Genomic DNA, 21,113 nt, shown 5'->3' on the forward strand with positions numbered 1-21,113 from the left:
CCCATTCTTCTCAGAGTCAGCCACAGTTTGTTATGGTCTACACAGTCAAATGCCTTTGCATAGTCAATGAAGCAGAGATAGACATTCCTCTGGTATTCCCTGCTTTCAGCCAAGATCCATCTAACATCAGCTGCAATATCTCTAGTACCATGACCCCTTCTGAAACCAGCCTGGACTTCTGGTAGTTCTCTGTTGATGTGCTGTTCCAGTCGTTTTTGGATAATTTTCAGAGAAGCTTAGTATTCCAAACTAAAAGAAAGAATGGAATGCGATCTTTATTTAGATCTTACTCATTATGTAGGCTAAGACTGCTAAGTTCAACTTTCAGCATTGTCATTTCTTGCTGTGTTAAGCTTTGTAGCTTTGTGTTTTTCAACTGTAGGAAGACTTAACATATGAACTGTATCCCTAGGTTCTCTGAGAGGTGCAAAAAATATTAGGAGAGGCTTTAGTTTTAAGAATTTTATAATTGGATGTGTCGGGAGAGGTTGGAGGCTTTGAGGTAGGAATTTATTAATCTATGTGAAATAATTATGAAAACAAAATTGAAACCTCCAGGACTCTTCATCGTCTAAATTGTCAGTTACAGACCTGAAGAACATGGGTAAAGAAAGACCCCAGTCTTTTTGCAGTCCTGCTCTCTTCTCTCAGGAGCTCTGATGGTGCTGTGGTTAATTAAGACAGCTCCTAATCCAAAGGCTGGAAGTTTGAGGCTACCACTCCATAGAAGCAAGGAGGCAGGCTACTCCTGTACAGTTACAGCTTAGGAGACTTTGGGTAGTTCTGCCTTGTCTTGAAGTATTGCTGTGAGTCAGAATCAACTCTGTTAACAATGGGTTTTGGATGTCTCCATAGCAGTGATAGGATGCTTCTCTTATTTGCTGTTTGGTTTCTAACAGGTTGTTGGACCTGATGCTGTAACACAATTTGAAGACAAAATGCCAAACAGTGAATTAAGTGAAGTGGTCTTACTAGAAGATGAAAAACTTCTGTCAATGACTAGCTTTGAGGATTTCTCTGGTAAAGTAACTTTTATTTTTCATGTTTGTTTTAACATAAAAATGTTTTATTTTTATTTTTTTTTTTCCTGTGTAGTGCCACTTATCTTCATTGTGGGGCTTACTGTGGCAATGTTTTTATTTCATCGTCCTCCCTCTTCCTTTTAAAATGCAAATCTGTCAGTACTTACTGTATTTCTGTGAAGTTATTGTAGTTTTTTAGCTGTATTTCTAGGTGTATATCAGTACTGAGGTGATTAAATTCATTCCTCAGTTTAATATCATTAGAGTATGAAGTTGTACCTTCTGGGGCTACTCAGTATAAAGGACTATGTTGAGAAATAAGGTTTTCTGTGCACCCTAAAAGAACAGAACACCTTTGGATATTGTAGTGTTTGAGGTGTTCGTTCTGACTGAGAAAGTTCCTTGATTTCCTGTGTAGATTTCTTGAAAGAGGTTGGGGCTTGCTCCAGGCCTCCTCTAGAAATAGGAAGAGAAAGACATGTTTGAAAGCAGCAACAGCTGGTGGAACACCGAGGGGTTTCAAGGGATGATTATAGGACCTGAGGGATGTTGAATTGAGAAATGAACCCTGGATAGTTATGTTCAGGCCAAAGAATTCATGGTCTTGAAGGACAAGTTAATAAGCAGAGTGGGGTAAATTTAACAAAATAAAAAAGCATTATATCACCTAATGCAGGTTTTACATCTCACATATCCAGATTTTCTTAGATTGTAGACTTATAGGTCAGGAACTACTGTTCTGAATTAATTGCGATCTCATGGTTTCACTAGGCCAGATTCTTAGAGGTGAAATTGGTAAGTCAGAGATATGAGCATTTTTATTATCTAATGTTAGTTGCAAAACAATTTCCAGTGAAAGTGGTGCTGGTGTTTGTTCATTTTTAACATTTTAATTTTTAGAGAGGTTGTATTTTTATTTTTTATTATTGGTCTTTAGTTATTTAATTACTGGTCTTTTGATTTTGTTTTTTATTTAGTTAATTATCATAGGATTTATCTATACTTGAGATATACTTACTCTCCTTTTGATAGTTTTCTGTTTGCCACACCATTTTCTAAATAGATAACACTTTCCCACTGGTTTATTATGCTACATTTATCATATAGTGGATTTTATAAAGTCTGTTGTTTTAAATTATAAAGTTAACTATTTGCTATTAAAACTTTTTTAATGCAGACATTTTCGTAACATTGATTACAGTAACTGTCTTCACCACTGTTGTTGATTGCCTTCAAGTTGAACATGACTCATAGCGACCCTAAGAACAAAAGGCCTGAAGTCCCTCTACAACTAACAACATTTATAGAGTTTCGGAGGCATGTTGTTTAGGAAGTGGATGCCACTCCTTTTCCAAACCTGTCATAATATATTTTGTGCCAGAGTCGCCTGCGATGTATAGCGACCCTTTGTATAGCAACTCTGAACCCTTCCCTGTCCTGAGCCATTTCCACTAATTTTGACACACCAACACCCAGTGCCTCAATTATTGCATCAATCCATCTCATTTAGGGTCTTCTTCTCCTGCGCTATCTGTCCACCCTTCTTAGCGTGGTGTCTTTCTCTATGGACCAATCTCTCTTGGCCATGTGCCCAAAGTAAGTGAGGCAGAACTTAAAAATCCTAGTCTCCAAGGAGAGACTTGGCTTTACTCTCTCCAAGACAGATCTGTTTGTTTTCTTGGCAGTCCATGGTATGTTTGAGACTCTTCTCCAGCACCACAACTCAAAGGTATATATTCTTCTGTTATCCTTAGTCATTGTCCACCTCTCTGGAGCATTAACAATTAATTGAGAAGAATGTAACCTGGATTAGGTGCACATTTGTATCTAGACTGACATTGTTGCTCTTCAGCATTCTGGAGAGTTCCATGACAGCAGATTTTACCAATGCAATTCATATTTTGATTTTCTGACTGCTGGGGTTTAAAGTATTGATTGTGGATCCGAGCAAGTTGTAATTCCTAACAATTATCTATCTATTATGGTGTGGCCAATTGGCTCAGTAGTGAGAATCTTTGTCTTCTTGATGTTGAGCTTCAATCCCTATCGAAGACTATAGTCCTTGACCGTTTGCAGCAAGTGCTTCGGGTCTTCTTTGGTTTCAGCAAGCAAGTTTTTGTCATCTACATATTACAGGTTTCTGTTAATGAGTCTTCCTCCAATCTTGATGCCATACTCCTCATAAAGCCCTGCCTCCTGAATGATCTGCTCTGCAAACAAGTTGAAACTACGATATAATTTATATATAATTATATAACTAATATAATTTCCTTCTTTCTGGGTAACCACTTTAGTTTATAACACACTTGAATAATGTAGATATTGTTGCCTATCAATGGAATCATACAATACTTGCCTTTTTTATTTTTTGGCAATTGTTGGTGCTCTTTTTAAAAAAAATTTATTATTAATTTCAATGAAAATTTACAGAGAGTTTGGATTTCTATTCATTGATTGTTGCACTTTTCTCCCCTTCCAACACTCCCCCCTAGTACACTACCCTCTTTGAAAAGTAAAAGAAAAATTCTTTCATTGTTTTACAATCCCTCGCCCCAGGTTCACTCCATTATGCAGCCTTCGCTCTGGACTCCTGTCATGACAAAAATACCTAATAATATATCCTTAAACAGCACCATCCTTATGATCCTCATGGTACACTTGAGCTTATTGTTAAAGTAATTGTGTCCACCTTGTTGAGGATCTTCCTCTCTTTCTCTGACCTTCCACCTTACCCAGCTTGATGTATTGTTTAAAGGACTAGCCCCTCATCACAATATACCCAATGTGGTGATGTTGTTAAGTGCCATCGAGTCCTAGCTCAACTCCTAGCGACCCTATGAACGAAAGACCTGGACACTTTTATAATGCTGATGCTTTCTCCAGGTTCATAGAGTTTCCGGAGGCAGGCTATTTCACAAGTGGATGCCACTCCTGCTTCCAAGCTTGTTTTAGTCAGGGAGCTCCACCAAACACTGTCCAGCATGGATAATCATTACATTTGATGCCTCATTGCCAACAGTGTTTAGCATCACAGCAACCACGAGTTACCTCTGTAAAGCATGTACCCAGTGTATGTGTCACAAATTTTTACCGTCCTGGTCTCTAAGGAACACCTTAATTATACTTCCTCCAAGATAGATATGTTTTTTCTTTTGATAGTGCATGGGAAATTCAGTACTCTTCTTCAGCACCACAGTCCAAAGGCATTGATATTTCTATCATTCTTGTTTATTGTCCAGCATTCAGATGCATTGTTGTTGTTGTGTACTGTAGATCGGAGCCACCTGATAGCTGACTCAGATAGCTGACCAGAGGCAACCAGAGGAGATTGCCCATTCTGCTGCGGAGCAGCTGGTGGCTTCAAACCACTTGCCTTCAGTATTGTAGCACAGCTTTTTGCCACTAGGCCACCATCAGATGCATATGCCACCTCAGATACATAGAAAGTAATTGAAAATACCAAGGCTTGAGTCAGGTGCACCTTAAACTCTGAATAAGTATGGTTGCTCTTCAGACCTTTGGAGAGGCCCTTGGCAGCATGTTTCTCTAATGCAACATAATATATTTTGATTTCTTAACCCTGGGTGTTGATTGTGGAGCCAAGCAAAATAAAATAATTGACAGCATTAATCTTTTCTTTCTCTATTATGATGTTGCCTATTGATCCAGTGGCGGAGATTTTTGTTTTCTTAATGTTGAAGTGTTATCCATATTGAAGCATTTAGTCTTCCAGCCATAGCTTCGAATCCTCTTCATTTTCTGCCAGCAAAGTTGTATCATCATCTTTTTTCTTATTAATTTTAATGAAAGTTTCCAGAGACTTTGGATTTCCATTCATTCATTGTTGCATTTTTCTCCCTACCCAGCCTCCCCCCTAGTTCGCTGTTCTCTTTGAAAAGGAAAATAAAAATTCTTTCATTGTTATACAATCCCTTCACCCAAGTTTACTCCATTATGCAGCCTTCATTTTGAAAAGTAAAAGATAATTTCTTTCATTATTATACAAGCCCTCCCCCAAGTGCACTCCACTATGCAGCCTTCGTTCTGGACTCCTGTCATCACAATAATACCTAATTATAACTCCCCCGGAAACAGTTTTCTCCCTCATCTGTTTCAATGCAGTATACGTAATTTATCCCACCTTTCTTAGTCTCCCTTTAACCCCGATGTCGGTTCCATTTTACATCAGTGACACTATGCAATATTTGTCCTTTTGTGAATGAGATATTTCACTCAGTATAATGTACTCCAGCATCACCCATTTTGTATAATATTTCATGAATTCCTTGTTTTTATTTATTTTTTTAAATTTTATTATTTTTTTTGGTATTTGTGCCGTCAAATTGGATCTGACTGGTACAGGAGGAGATTGTCCCTCTTTCAAGTCCACGATAAACATGAATGTGCATATATCTGCTTTGGGTGGTGGTTATGGTTTCTTTAGGGTATATTCCCAGTAGTGTAATTGCTGGGTTAAATGGTATTTCTATTTCCAACTTTTTTTTTTATTATTATTAAATTTTATTAGTTTCAATGAACATTCACAGGGATTCTGGGCTTTCACTCCTTCATTGCCGCACCATTCTCTCCACCCTCCTCCCCAGTTTGTTCTTCTTCCCCGCCATCCGAATGTCTGTTTTAATTGTCCAATTGCCACAGTGCTTGTCAAAGTCAGTTCTGATTAATCTCCTTTGTCAGTGTGTCCTTTGCCATTCCCTATCACTCCTCCCTGAGAGAGACTTCACCCTGATTCATAAGGAAAAGGGGATGGCGTATTCTCTTAGCTACTTCCTGCTGAAAAGGGACGCTGTGGGTTTCAGGGTGAAGATCTTCTCTCACTACTCTAAAGGGCCCCTTTGGCAGTAGGAAACACATAGACTATTATGGAGATTGATTTTGGAATTTAGATGCACTCTTATTGATTGTGCTTGGCCGTACATGTTCATATCCTTGAAGATGTATCATGGGGGTGTTGCAACCTAGAAGACACAAATTTGACTAACAAGTTATAAGTACATGAGTCAAAAATTATGGAAAAGTAAAAGAAAAGATTCTTTCATTGTTTTACAAACCCTCCCCCAGGTCCCCTCCACCATGTAGCCCTCGCTCTAGACTCCTGTGATGACAGAAATACCTAGTCACATATCTCTTTTAAACCGTTTTCTCCCTCCTCTGTTTCAGTGCAGTATACATTATTGAACCCATCTTACTCAGTCTCTCCCCAACCCCGAGGTTAGTCCCATTCTACAACAGTGGCATCATGTAATATTTGTCCTTTTGTGACTGGGATATTTCACTCAGCATAATGTTCTCCAGAGTCAACCATTTTGAATAATATTGCATGAGTTCCTTGTTTTTTAATGCAGCATAGTATTCCATTGTGCGAATATACCACAGCTTCTCTAGCCATTCGATTGTTGATGGGCACTTAGGTTGTTTCCAACTCCTTGCTATTGTGAACAAAGCTGCAATAAACATGGGTGTGCATATTTCCAACTTTTTAATTTAAATTTTATTAATGTTCATGAACAGAGAGTTTGGATTTCCATTCATTCATTTTTGCTATTTCTAACTTTCTGAGAAAACACCATACTGCCCTCCAAAGTGGTTGCACCATTTTGTACTCTCACCCAACAGTGAATAAAGGTTCCAGTTTCTCCACTACCTCATCAGCATTTGTTGTTTGCTGTTCTGTTAAATTTTGCTCTTCTTACTGAGGTGAGATGATATCTTATAGTTATTTTTGTATCATCTTCTTAACACAGGTTTTTAATGAGTCTTCCTCTAATCCTGAGCCACATTCTTCTTCCTGTAGCCCAACTTCTCGAATTATTTCTCTGTTATATTTCCCATGGCATGTGTGTTTATGATTTATAAGCCAGTCAGAGATTGACTCAGGATAGGGCAGAGTTCAGAGATCCTGTATATGGGGTTGCTTTGAGTCGCAGGCAACTCGACAGCACATAACAACAGAAGTTAACTTATTTTTACAATAATGGTCTTATGTAATATTCATTCTTATGAAACTGAGTTAGTTAACTCAGCATAATACTCTGTAAATTTTCTCACATTATACAGTATTTCATAAAATCATTGCTCTTTAGTGCTGCATAGTATTCCGTTTTATGACTACCATAATTTTGGACATTGGGCTGTTCCCATTTTCTTGCTTTTGTGAATAACACTGCTGTGAACCTAGGTATACATATCTCCATTTGTGTTTCAGTCTATTTTCCTTGGGTGCTTAGTCTGAGCAGTGCAGTAGCTGGGTCATATGGGTTTTTGAGTTTAGCTTTTTGAGGAAACGCCAAACAGCCTTTCAGAATGGTTGTACAATTCCCATCATTTTATATCATTCCTTGTCTTTTTGTTGTTGAGTTAGAGGTGTATTCTTTATGTATTCTTAAAATGAAATCTTATCAGTCTTTCAGATTTTTCTCCAGTCTTTATTTCTTTATAAAAAAACTATTTGATATTCAGAAGGTTTTAATTTTGATGAAGTCCAATTTGTCTTCTATTGCTCATGCTTTAGTGTCATATTTAATAATCCATTCTCAAAAGCTAGGTCTGAAAGCATTATTTCTGTGTTTTCTGCTAAGAGTTTTATTTTTGGGGTTTTTTAAAAGTGTTATTACAGTTTTAATCCACCAGATCCTCTGCTGGAGAAGGAGGAGCAATCTCCTCCTGTGCCTGACAGGATGGTACATAAGGAAAAAAAATTTATATTGGTTTGCTTACAGAGTTTTTGTACAGTGTATTTCACATTATTCTTCGTTCATACTATATTTCATGGAGTAATTCCCATGGATTATGGGTTTTTAAAAAAATTTATTATTAATTTCAATGAAAATTTACATACTCTGGATTTTCATTCATTCATTGTTGCACTTTTCTCCCCTCCCAGCCCTATCCCCCAGTACACTACCCTCTTGGAAAAGTAAAAGAAAAATTCTTTCATTCTTTTACAATCCCTCCCCCCAGGTCCACTCCACTATGCAGCCTTTGTTCTGGACTCCAGTCATGACAGAAATACCTAATAACATATCCCTTTTAAACACTTTTTCTCCTTCATCTGTTTCAATGCAGTATACATAATTTATTCCATCTTTCTCAGTCTCCCCCCAACTCTGATGTCAGTCTTGTTTTACAACAGAGGCACCATGCAGTATTTGTTCTTTTGTGACTGAGATACTTCACTCAGCATATCTTCCAGAGTCACCCATTTTGAATAATATTGCATGAGTTCCTTGTTTTTCAATGCAGTGTAGTATTCCATTGTGTGAATATAGCACAGCTTCAATATCCATTTGTTTATTAATGGTCACTTAGGTTGTTTTCAGCTCCTTGCTATTGTGAACAAAGCCTCTATAAACATGAGTGTGAATGTATCTGCTTGGGTGGTGGTTATGGTCTCTTTGGGGTCTATTCCCAGTAGTGGAATTGCTGGGTCAAATGGTATCTCTAGTTGCTCCTTATTGAGAAATCACCATACCTCCTTCCACAGTGGTTGCACCCACCGTTTTATACTCTCACCAACAGTGAATAAAGGTTCCGGTTTTTCCACAATCTCGCCAGCATTTGTTGCTTGCTATTCTGTTAAATTTTGCTATTCTGACTGGGGTGAGATGTGCATAGGGATTTGATTCTTTGAAGGTCCTATTCATCTATTTTATCTTCTGGTTATAGAAAGAGACTGTACTTTTCTTACTTGAATGGAATTAAGCATCTTGGCTAAAATTGATTGACCATAGATAAATATATGGGCTTATTTCTGGACTCTGAATTCTTTTCCATGAATTGATCTATTTGACTGTCATGAGAGCAGTGACAGACTGTTTTGATTCTTTTGACTTTGAGTAGTCCTTGCACCACCCCGCCCCCATCAAGATAATTATGTCTTCATAAAGTCCCTCCACATTTTCTGTGAACTTGAAACCTGGGCTTTCTGCAAAGAAAGTTGTTGAAATTTAGATGGATATACTTAGTCTTCAATCCAGTAGCATAAAATGTTTTAATTCTTAGTTATGTTTTCTTTTTCTTTTTTTAATCTTTTCAAGTTTTACTATACTTTTCTTTAAATTTATTCCTAGGTATTTTATTCTTTCAGATGTTACCGTAAATGGAATTAGCTCCTTAATTTCCATTTCAGATAACTCTCACCTGAGTTTTGTGTGTTAACCGTGCCCTTGTGACTTCCTGGCTTTATTTACTGAGTCTGGGAGCTTTTTTATGGCATGTACTAATTTTTGGTTTAGAGTAGGATCTGTTTCTGTGCTGTTGTGTCAAAGTCCTGATCAATTTAGTTTGTAATTAGGATGCCTAGTAATGACCTAAATTGTAAGAGGGTTTTGGGGTGTTTTTTTTAATATCACATATTAAGATCATAGAGACTATTGACTCATTTATTTTATTTGCCTTTTTGACTATTTTAAAACCCATTTTTTTTCCTTCATCTTCTAAGTAGATGATATGGATGATGAGCAGTTTTATAATGATCACTTGAAGGCCTATTTTGAACAACTAATGAATCCGGGAATGATATATGAAGACATGGAAGGACAGGACATTGTAGAAAATGATTTTATTTTACCTATAATTGATTATAGTCAGGTATGTTTCCTAAATAGCTTATACCTTATTTATGGCCCTACTCTGAATGCATAATGTCATCTTGCTAACCTTAATTTCATCTCTAAAAATTACCGAACAGAATTATATTCACAGGTATTTTTTTTTAAGCTTTATTTTTTTTTAATAATTTTAATGAGCATTTACAGAGATTTTGGATTTCCATTCATTCATTGCTGCACTTCTCTCACCGCTCACAGGCATTTTTTGTTCTAAATGGAATATATTTTTTTGGGGTCACAGTTCACCGTAGTATACTATTAGAATATTAATAATGTTATACTTAAGAAAATAAACTTACTCATCTGTATTTCCTCCTAATACTTCTATAGTTAAATATTGAAATAATTTGTAGTATATTTTGATATACTGTGATAGCTGTGATAGCAGCCTATTTCCTTATTGCAGTGCCTACATTTTAAATAATATAAGATTATTTCCTTTTAAAATTTTTACTTTGATGCTTTCCTTTTTAAGGTTATTTTTCTCATCTTTTCTCGTATTAGAAAAGATTGCTTTTCTAAGTTTTGTTGGCATATGAGAGAATGACAGTAGCTGAATGGTTTGGAAAGAGTATTCCAGGGAGCCTCTTTTCAGTAGTTGTCTTGGTTCGAAAGTATTAAAACTAAAGGAAATTGTAATTAAGGCAGAGCTTAATTAGAAATGTCTAATTCAATTGTTAGTTCATCAGTGTAGTTAATGCTATTTTACTCCTGTTACAATGTTTACTGTCTGTGTTTTTTGTATTTTCTTTATAATAATTTTCATTTTAACCAATAACCTTACTAAACTTTTAGTGGTAATAGTATAAGTGACACTAATATTTCTATTTTCTTACAGTGTAGAACCAAGTTTTGATGTCTTAATATTGATGTATGTATTTTCCATTGATCACGTACTTAATTTTTGCTTAAATTGTTTAAGATACGGTTCAAAATTTACTGAATACTTTTTATTTCATTTTTATTATTTGTATGAAAGTTTTTATAAAAATTTTATATTTTCGGAAGGATCTGGGTGAAAAGACAGGCTAATGGTGGGTGAGGTCAAATGATGATTAATTTTATAAAACTTAATGTATAGGAATGATTATATGAAACAATATGAAGGATAGGGTGAAAGATAATGTAAATGAACTTTATATGGACACCAATATGAAACTTTAAAATATATTTTAAAAATACCCCAAAATATTATATATTTTTTTATTTATAAAAATAGTTTGATTATTTATGGAAACAATTATTGCTACTCTGCATTGTTTGGTTTTAAAGGGAAGCAGAAGAGGTGAAGTTCTAGTGAACACAGTAGGGCCTCTGGATGTGAAAATTAACCTTGTCTGCTTTCATGATACAGATACTGAGAAAGATGTTTTTTCCCTGACTGGTTTCTTAAAGCAGGCGTCAGAGTCTCTACATCAAGATAAGCATTTGACAACATCTTCAGAAGCAGTGTTGAACCCAGATATTTGTTTAGGCACTGAGACTTCAAAAGTGTCCGTTAAAAAGAACATGGACTTGATCTCTTCGGTGCCTGTAAATGACAATGCTTCTAAGTCGACTGCTGCTGTCTGTTCATCAACCAGTGAAAAACAAACAGGTGACTGTTCTGGGTTAATTAAAAAGAGTAAAGACCATTAGTGGATGAGTTTTATTTGGTTTCCATTTATGTTTGGACAAAATATATTGTCATATGAGATTTGCCTAATTTTATATTGAAATATTAAGTGTTTTATAAATGTAGTATAAGACAAATATAAGTATACTGGTATAGGACAGAATGTTATAGAAATAAATTTTTCTAAATCTTTGTGTTCTTTTCCTTTCTCTCTTAATCTCTACTACAGACTTGTACATTATGTTTAAATGTAGCCTTTCTTTTGGGAAAATCAACTGTTTTTCTAATTTGTTACCGACACATGTTAATGTTGTTGATAAATAAGATAGTAAATTGGTATAATTTTAGATATTACATATATTAATATTTTTGGAATTCTCTTTTTTAGAAATGGATCTGCCACAAAATATGGTCTATCAAAACGAAGAGGGCAAATGGGTAACTGATCTAGCTTATTATACATCATTTAATAAACAGCAAGATTTAAATACATCTCTAATTGATGAAGTGAATGAAGACTTCATATCTGGTTGTAAGTTTATAGATAACCATTTTTATTGTACCCTGTTTTCATTATTTTTGTTGATGTTTCTGTGATGATTCTACAAATACACATACACATATAAATGCATATACACAAATAGATAGTTATTGTTGTTAGGTGTTGTCGAGCCACGTACAACTCAAAGTGACCCCATGAAGAAAAGATCTGAATCCTATTGCCTTGTCCTATGCCACACACACATATATACCAGCCTCATAAAATCTCATCTGGAATGTATGCTATAGAGATAACTCACTTCTTTTTATAAGAACAAAGGCTTGATTAGTCTTAATCACTTAATCATTTTTCCCTTCAACAGGGAGTCAGAATAAACACTCTTAGACTTCCAGTTGTGCCACAGGATTGCAGAGTTGTAAGGGACTTTGTGGTGTTGTTGTTGTTGTTAGGTGCCGTTGAGTATGTCTAATAGTGACCCTATGAATAAGAGATCTGAGCACTGACCTGTCCTGTGTCATCCTCACAATGTATGACATACTTGAACCCGTTGCTATAGTCACAGTGTCAGTGCATCTGGTTGAGGATCTTCCTCTCTTTTTCTAGCCCTCTGCTTTTCCTATAATGATATCTTTCTCTCAGGCATAGCCTCTCCTAGCAGCATGTCCAAAGAATATGAGATGACTACTTAGCGCTTTTGCCTCCAAGGAGCACTCTGGCTGCAACTTTTCTGTGATATACCTGTTCTTTTGGCCATCCAAGGGATGTTCCATGGAAGCGACTTCAGAATTTACTTACTCATTTTTCAAATTCTGTCTTCAGCAAAAATAGTATTTTTATAGTCTGTTTTGGAGTAAAAATTTAAGAAGCAAGATAGAAAAAGGACAGAAAACATAGCAGAAATCTACATGAATGAAAGCGTGAAAGGAGCAAGTAGATATGCTAATTAACCAGAACCTCTGACTTGGAACTGAGTTGTTATTGTTACATACTGTCTAGTTGATTACAGCTCATTGTTATTCTGTGAGCAGCAGATTGAAGTATAAAATACTGTTGCATTCTTTAGTCAGTATAAATGTTGCTGTGCTCCCAAGGCCTCTACTTGAGCATCTCAGTAACCTTCAGGTGGTGGTTATTACTCTGGATCATTAGCTCATCATATGCTTAATTTTTTGGCAACAGATTTGGTTTAAGGTACCACTTTTTTTTTAAAATTGCTATGTATCCTAAATTTCTCCTAAATGTCCTTTGTTGTGAAATTCAGAGATACTAAATATTCCATTCCAGTCCTTCAGAAGATATCCTTGCAGTAAAGATAAGAATACAGAATAGTTTTAGGTCAGCAATATAACAGACAATGTTTTTAGAGTTTTAGAGGATGGAGAAATAACTTGCACTATTGGGTACCAGGATTTAGTGTTGGAGATGGAGTTGTTTTTTTTAAAAAATATTATTTTATTATTATGTGTGTGTGTGTGTGTGTGTGTGTACCATCAAATCGGATCTGACAGGTACAGGAGGAGATTATCCCTCCTTCTCCAGCAGAGCATCTGGTGGATTCGAACTGTGCCCTCTGGGATTGCAATACAGCTTCTTGCCACTAGACCACCAGAGATGGAGTTTTGTGGTAGCATTTCAACAAGTAAATTTTGATGTTGTTGTTTGTATGTGCCATCGAGTTGCTTGTGACTGATAGTGACCCTATATACAACATCCCTAAACTCTGCTCTGTCCTGTGTCAGTTGCAACGTCTCCAATACACCCCTCCCCATTACCCCAGTCACTGAATCAATCCACCTTATAGGGGGCCTTCCCCTTCTGCGCTGTCCCTCCACCCTACCAAGCATGATGTCCCTCTCCAAGGACCTGTTCCTCCTTGCAACATGTCCAGAGTATGTTAGATGGAGCCTTAGAATCCTTGCCTCCAAGGAGCAGCCCAGATTGACCCTTTCCAGGATGAATCTGTTTGTTTTCCTAGCAGTCCATGGTACCCTCACTACTCCTCTCAAGCACCAGAAATTCGAAATGAACTTTGTTGTAAGAGATTGAGATTGGGATGACAAATAAGGAGATTAAGAAACAATCAAAAGAAATTACTTCTTGAAACCATGTACCTCTTTTTAGAATGGTAAGCAGTCCTATGTGGTTGGTGTTTATGTCAAGATAAGAGATGAAGAGATGAAAATGGAGCAGTAAACCAGAACTGGAAAGTTGCTAGAGCTTTGATCCTATAAGAGGATTTGAGGGTTGCATTATAAGCAGTAGAGAGTCATTGATGTCTTGGCATTATTTGTCTTGGCATTATTTTTTGTGTTTGTGTGAACTTTCTTCTGACAGGGATAAATAGAATCCCAGGTGGAGGGACTGCACAGGAGAGGAAGACCCTCTCGACGAAATGGATTGATTCCGTTACTGGGGTAATGGAGATGGGCACGTTGGAGACAATAAGATTGGCAAGGGATAAAGGAGGGTTTAGGACTGTTGTACATAGGGTTGCTATGAGTTGCAAGCAACTCAACGGCACATAACAGCAAAATAACAACAACAGATATTACATTGGGAAAGAAAAGAATATAACTGAATATATCATGTTTGTAGTTTCTAATTTATTCCCCAGATTAAGCTAGATGATGATTATTTCTTAATTCTATCTTGAAGTCAGATTGACATAAAAGTGAAAAATAGATATAGTTCATACCTAGGGAGCTCTGATGCTTAGAGGCAAGAAGCTGTGCTGCAATTCCAGAGGCATGTAGTTGGAGTCCAGCTGCTCCATGGGAGAAGGATGGACAGTCCCTTGTGTGATTAACTGCCTCTGAAAACCTGTTGGAGGGTCAGCTTTGGTTTGATTCTGACTTGATGGTACACAATAACACCAGCACATGTCATACTTAGCACTAATTAGTAAAATGTTTGACATAATAAGTAGTCCAAATTTGAGCAGAGTTTGTTTCTTTTTGTTGTACATAGGATTGCTATATCTTGCACCAGACAGCATGATGCCTAAAAATAAGAACAAAATATAATATATAGTATACCTTTCTTTGTATAAACACATTAAAAAAAACTTCCAAATACCTCACCAGCTGTTCCCCAGGAGAACATTGTGCAGTCTCCTTGGAAACTTTGTTAAGTAGTTGTAGTTGTTGTTTTTTTTTTAAAAATTTTATTTTATTATTTTGTTTGTGTACCGTCAAATTGGATATGACTGGTACAGGAGGTTACCCCTCCTTCTTCAGCAGAATATCTGGTGGATTCAAACTGCGTAACTCTGGGATTGCAGTTCAACTTCTTGCCATTTGGCCAACAGAGCTCCCTGAATAGTTGTATTCTTTCCTGCAGAATTGACACAATAGCAGTGGGCTTGGGTTGAAAGAATGGGGTGTACTGGTGACCTTAGGCCATTATTTTTACTTTATCCACAAGGGCCTGGATAGCAACATGCAAAAGGGTGTTGGACCTGGCCAGTTTTGTCATCCTGCCAGGTTTAAATTGAGCAGGTAGAGCATAAATTGAGAATCTCACTACCAGCAAGGATGAAGGAGAGAATGTAGGATGCATCCTTCAGGACCACAGATTTCTGCACATTTCAGACCAGCACCTACATCAGAGCACCAACAGCTGCAGCAGAGAACCAGCAAGCTGACCTGAAAGTGCTGCTCCACTCAGCCAGACCCAGGGGGCTTTGCTTAAGCTTGCTGAAGGACTAGGGGTGTGAGTAGGACACGGTGACACCACCACCTTGGCAAGACTAAGATCTTTCTAACCCTGACCTAAGCTGTGAGACTGAAGCTCAAAGGACCTATGACCATGCTTGAGACCTGGTGCTGATTGAGCAGTTGTATCCTGTTACCAATCTGAATTGTAACCTGTTAACTTCCCTGGTAAACTCTTTAATCTCTGAGTTTGGTCTTGTGAGGTCTGTGTAGCTGTTGCAGTAGGCTTCAGTCCCAGTAACAGAGCAGTACAATTAGTGTTAGAATTAGAAGAAGTAGGTACAGGTGCTTGGAGACCATATCTGACCTTATGGGAATTTGTTTTATACTGTGGATGTTGCTCAAGAGGACTGCTACACTTTGTGACCTTGATAGAGGTCACATACTCTGGTATCCTCAACCTGCTCACTCTTTACAAAGAATTTCAAGCTTCACTGAAGGTATTGGCAGAAAGCAATTCTTCAGGAATTGATAAAGTACCCACAACTACTAACAAATTACAGCAAATGTTGCAAGTCTGTATGTTTCAAGAAATGAAGAAGACAGCAATTTGGCAAACTGATCCTTATTAGTATCCATTTCAAAGAAAAGTGATCAAATATAATGTAGAAATTGTTGAACATACCATTAATAAAGCATGCCAGCCAATTGCCGCTATAACATCAAGCTTGATTCAAAAGATGTGAAACAAAGGATATCTCTGCAAATGTCGGATAGATCTTGACTGGAAGCAGTGAATACTAGAAAATTGTGTGCATCTTCTTACCTACATGAAGGCATTCAGCTATGTGGATGATACCAAATTATGGCTAACATTTTTTGAGAATGAAATTTCCTGAGCACTTAAATTGTGTTCAGATAGAACCTGTACATGAATCAAGGTTTCGTGTGCACTGTTACAGTCAGTTATAGTTAAACAGAACAAGGAAATACTCTGAGGTTAAGAATTGGAAAAGGTGTTCATCAGAGCTTTGCCCTTGTATTTTACTTTGTGTTGAGCATATAATATGAGAAGCTGGACATAGGAAGGAGAAAGTGACATAAGTTTAGGGGAAGCCTCTTTATGTTCTTTAATGTGGATGCCTGAGATTTTTGTAGTTTTGTACTTTATGTAGTTGTTAAGTTCCATTGAGTTAAGTATGACTCCTAGTGCCTATATGAACAATGGCTCTGAACCCTGTCTTATCCTGTGCCATCCTTACAATCTTTGACACACTCCAGCCCATTGCTGCAGTCACTGTGTCAAGACACCTGGTTAAGGGCCTTTTATATTTTGCTGTCCCAGCATCTTTCCAAGCCTGGAGTCCTTATCCAAGGAACAGCCTATTCTAGCAATGTGTCCAAAGTATTTGAGATGAAGCTTTACTATCTTTACCTCCAAAGGAGCACTCTAGCTGGAACTTCTCCAAAACATACCTATTTGTTCTTTTGGCATTCAATGAAATATTCAGTACTCTTCTCCAAAGCCACAGTTCAAAGACATCAACTCTTCTTCAGTTAGACTTATTCATTGTTCAATTCTTAGTAGCATAGCAAGAGATTGAAGAGACCATTGTCTGAATAAAGCGCACCTTGGTCCTCAAACTAACATTGTTGCTACTAAATAATTTAGGTAGGTCCCTGACTGCAGACTTTACCAGTGCAGTAAGTCTGATGTCCGTCAGGGATGTATTTTGTCTTCATACCTTTTCAATCTCTATGCAGAACAGATCATCCGAGACGACGCTGGGCTGTACGAGGAGGAATGTGGCATCAGGATTGGTGGAAGAATCAACAACCTGCATTATGCGGATGACACAATGCTGCTTGCTAAAACTGAGGAGGACCTGAAGCACTTGCTGCGAAGGTCAAGGACTGCAGCCTTCAGTATGGATTGAAGCTCAGCATCAAGAAAACAAAGATTCTCACCACTGTACCAATTGACAGCATCAGTATGGATGGTGAAGAGATTGAGATAGTTAACAGTTTTAGTTTACTTGGTTCCACAGTCAACACTCTTGGTAACAGCAGCCAGGAAATCAGGAGATGAATTGCATTGGGAATGTCAGCTGTGTTGCATTGGGAAAGCTGCTCAAGAGTACTGAAGAGCAACAACGTCAGGCTGGAGACTAAGGTGTGCCTGATCCAGACTATATAGTCTTTGCAATTACGTGCTTTGCATCGGACAGTTGGACAGTGAATAGGATTGCTAGAAAGAGAATTGATGCCTTTGAACTGTGGTGCTGGAGAAGAGTGTTGAATATACCATGGACTGTTAGGAGAACAAACAGGTTTGTCTTGGAGAGGGTGAAGCCAGAATGCTCCTTGGAGTCAAGGGTCCTGAAGCTTCATCTGATATACTTTGGACATGATGCAAGGAGGGACTGGTCCTCGGAGAGGGACATGTTTGGGATGCTGCAGGAGAGGAAAAGCCTCAATGAAATGGATCGATTCTGTGAGTGGAGTGGTGGGAATGAGTGTGTTTGAGACGGAGGTGTTGGCAGAGGATAGAATGGCATTTAGGGCTCTTGTGCATAGGGTCGCTATGAGTCGCAAGTGACTCGATGGCACATAACAACAACATTCTATGCAGCAACCATATGCTTAATATGAAAGCCAGGTAAAGACACCACCAAAATAGAAAACTATAGGCCAATATCTCTCATGAACATAGATGCAAAAATGTAATTTATACATTGACCTCAACTGATGGAAGCATGTTGGTTGACTACCTGTGTGGAAAGACAAGGGGAAATCACCTCAGTCATCAGTCAGCATAAGGCCAAAGGCTGCCTGGAATGGGCTCAGAATTGCTCGTATACAAGTTCACATTGAATTAGAAGAACACTAAAATTAGTTCATAAAATCCAAGATGTGAATTAATACCTTTAAATTGTGTTGGTGAGAAGACTGAGTGAGAATCATGGACTGCCAAAGGAAACTAATCTGTGTTGGAGGAAGTACAGCCAGGTGTCTTTAAGGCCATGAGTGGTGAAACTTTTCTCTCCTACTCTGGACATTTTGTGTGTAGGAGGACATTCTATCTGGAAAGGTATAAAATCATAGGAGGCGATGGAGGTCCTACGTGAGGACAGAGTGATTGCAACAATTGACTTAAGTGCAGTGGAAATTGTACAGTGTATGAATGGTGCAGGATTTCTATCAGGAGGAGCCTTAAAGACTGACTTACAGCTGCTTCTTTTGGCCAGACATGAGGTTCCCCTAGTTTGTGAATTTTCTAAGTGCTGAGAACATGCATAATGTTGGTATGAGTCAGAGGTGACTGGGCAGTACTCACCAACAATGATGATCATTGTCTGTTTCAGTATTCAAATCTAGTAGTTTGATGTGTGTTTTTTGAAGCCCAGCCATTGGGTGTGTAGATACTAGTTAAGTCTTTAATAACTGTATAATGTCCTACTTTGTCTCTTAAGCTGGTTTTTATCTTAAAGTCTATTTTATCAGAAATTAGTATCACCACTCTTTGTTTTAGTTGTTTGCTTGATATATTTCCTCCCACCCTTTAATTTTTAATCCGTCTTTGCCCTGTTTCTTAAGTGTATCTCTTACAGACAGCATATTGATCATAATGTTTTCTTTTGCATTCTGAGACTCTCTTTTCTTGGTGCATTTAATCTGGGAGCGTACTGGGAGCCGTGCTGCTAAGCCAAACGCTGTACCTATTTTGCTTCACAGTAGAAAAATTGATAAATCTCCTTACATATGATTTATAGCCTCTGAAAACCTCCTCAAGGATCAGCTCTGAGTAGGCTCCTGACTAGACAGCAGTGAGAAAGAGAGCAAGAGATGGTGTGTAATCCACTAAGGTGCAAGAGATAAAGACCTGCATCAGAGGTCGAGCCCCCTGCTGGCAAGGCACAGGATGTACTCGGCTGCAAAAAGTCTGTTGAAATGGGAGTGTGCTCCTGGTTCCACATAGAAAAAGCCCCACGGCTGGCCTCAGAGTGCTGAGTCAGGTCTGAGGAGACACTGCCAGCAAGCTGCTGGCTCGTGGTGCTGTTGGAGGAGGATGAGGAGAGCTGTTCTCCAGATTGCTGGAAACATTAGGTAAACAAGGAGTAGATCTCGCTTTGCCATCAGCCAGCCCGAGTCCGAAAATGTTGAACACACCAGAAAGCTGCCTGCAAATGCACAAAATGACCATGCCCCAGCCTTGGTACCCGTATATGGTTCATCACTTCCTCTTCCTCTGTTTCCTTATTTTCATTCTGATTCTTTTCTCTTCCGTGAATGTTTGAACTACTTTATCTTTTCTGTTGCAATTCAGTGTTCCAGGATTATCCTCAGTAGCTGTTACCCTTGTTTTCTGAATTGAAAAGGGTGTGAGCTGACATTTGCCTAGTTTACCATCTTAGTCAGAAGTCCTGGGGTCCATCCTTAGACAGTTTTTCCTGCTTTCTGTGTTGACTGGTAGATTGTCAATGCCTTCATCTTCTATGGGAGTGGCTTTTAGCTTGCTTTGAGTCTTAGTCCAGCAGAGTCTTCCTAGATAAATCTATGTAAGACTTAGTATCTTGTATACACTTTTGCATTATTGTGCTAATACCCTACAGACACACAGCCATCTAGATTAGGAATGTGTTTATAAAAGGAGTAAATTGATTTACAAAATAAAGAAGTAGCCCTGTTTTGACAAATAGGAATACTGAGATATACTTGGTGTTCTGCTTTTCTACCTGGAATTGCTGGGAAGAGTAAGTAGTTTCTGTCTTACTGGACCTTGAAATGAGTTATCATTTACTGCCATTCAACTTGTCATAGACAAAGATGCTGCATGGACAACCAAGCACACCTTTATACTTTTCCTGATTTAGCCAAAATGTTTAAAATCCTCTAGTTTTAATGTTTTAAGTAGGGTCATGAGTTTCCCAGGTTGCTTCTGTTTTCACTCCTCCGTCTGGTCTTACACCTGGCCGTCTGCCTGGATGTTCATTTGTCTCTGTCTGTGAAACATTTTTGCATGTGATTTTGGACTAGAAAATGAAAGTATGTGGGCTGGTGTGAATGAACGTTCTTTTCCCTAAGGTAAATAGAAGTAGGAACTTAGTATGTTTTAGATTGACTGAAAATTTAAAATTCTACTCATTTCTCATTTCGTCATTCATAGACTTTTGTAACGTTGCCATCAATGAATATAATGAATTAGTGTGTAATCATCCCTTAAAATATATAATGCCTTCCTTGTCACTCAACCGTTTAATTTTTACTCCCCTGTTCTCTTCTTTCCATCCCTGTTACCCCTCTTTATGTAAGCTTTTTTCCTAAAGGAGAGAGACTTTTATTTATGTATTTATGTATTTTTTTTTGTTTTTTTTGTATTTATGTATTGATTGATTGATTGTATTATTTTTACGTGTACCGTCAAATCAGATCTGACTGGTACAAGAGGAGATTTCCCCCTCCTTTTCCAGCAGAGCATCTGGTGGATTCGAACCGTGTACCTCTGGGATTATATTTATTTTTTTAAAAACTGTAGTAAAACCACAGCAAAACATACACCATTTTAACAATTTCTACATCTTCAATTCAGTGGCATGGATTACATTCTTTTTCCCCCCCACACCTTTAGATTACATTCTTAGGTTGTATAATTATTCTGTTTTGAATTTGGGTTTTTTTTCCCAATATTTT

General features: G+C 37.7%; 1 protein-coding gene across 1 annotated transcript in view; it reads left to right on the forward strand.

Moving 5' to 3' along the window:
• Nucleotides 1-21,113, forward strand: part of CEP192 (centrosomal protein 192kDa) — a 250,033-nt gene that overhangs the window by 40,933 nt on the left and 187,987 nt on the right. The window contains 4 exon segments of the mRNA XM_006902756.1: nt 900-1,020; nt 9,484-9,632; nt 10,925-11,297; nt 11,656-11,799. Of these exon segments, the coding sequence (XP_006902818.1) occupies nt 900-1,020; nt 9,484-9,632; nt 10,925-11,297; nt 11,656-11,799 (787 nt within the window).

The sequence above is a fragment of the Elephantulus edwardii genome, unplaced genomic scaffold (assembly GCF_000299155.1).
Source record: "Elephantulus edwardii isolate Elephantulus edwardi_28Jun2011 unplaced genomic scaffold, EleEdw1.0 scaffold00446, whole genome shotgun sequence".
NCBI lineage: Eukaryota > Metazoa > Chordata > Mammalia > Macroscelidea > Macroscelididae > Elephantulus > Elephantulus edwardii.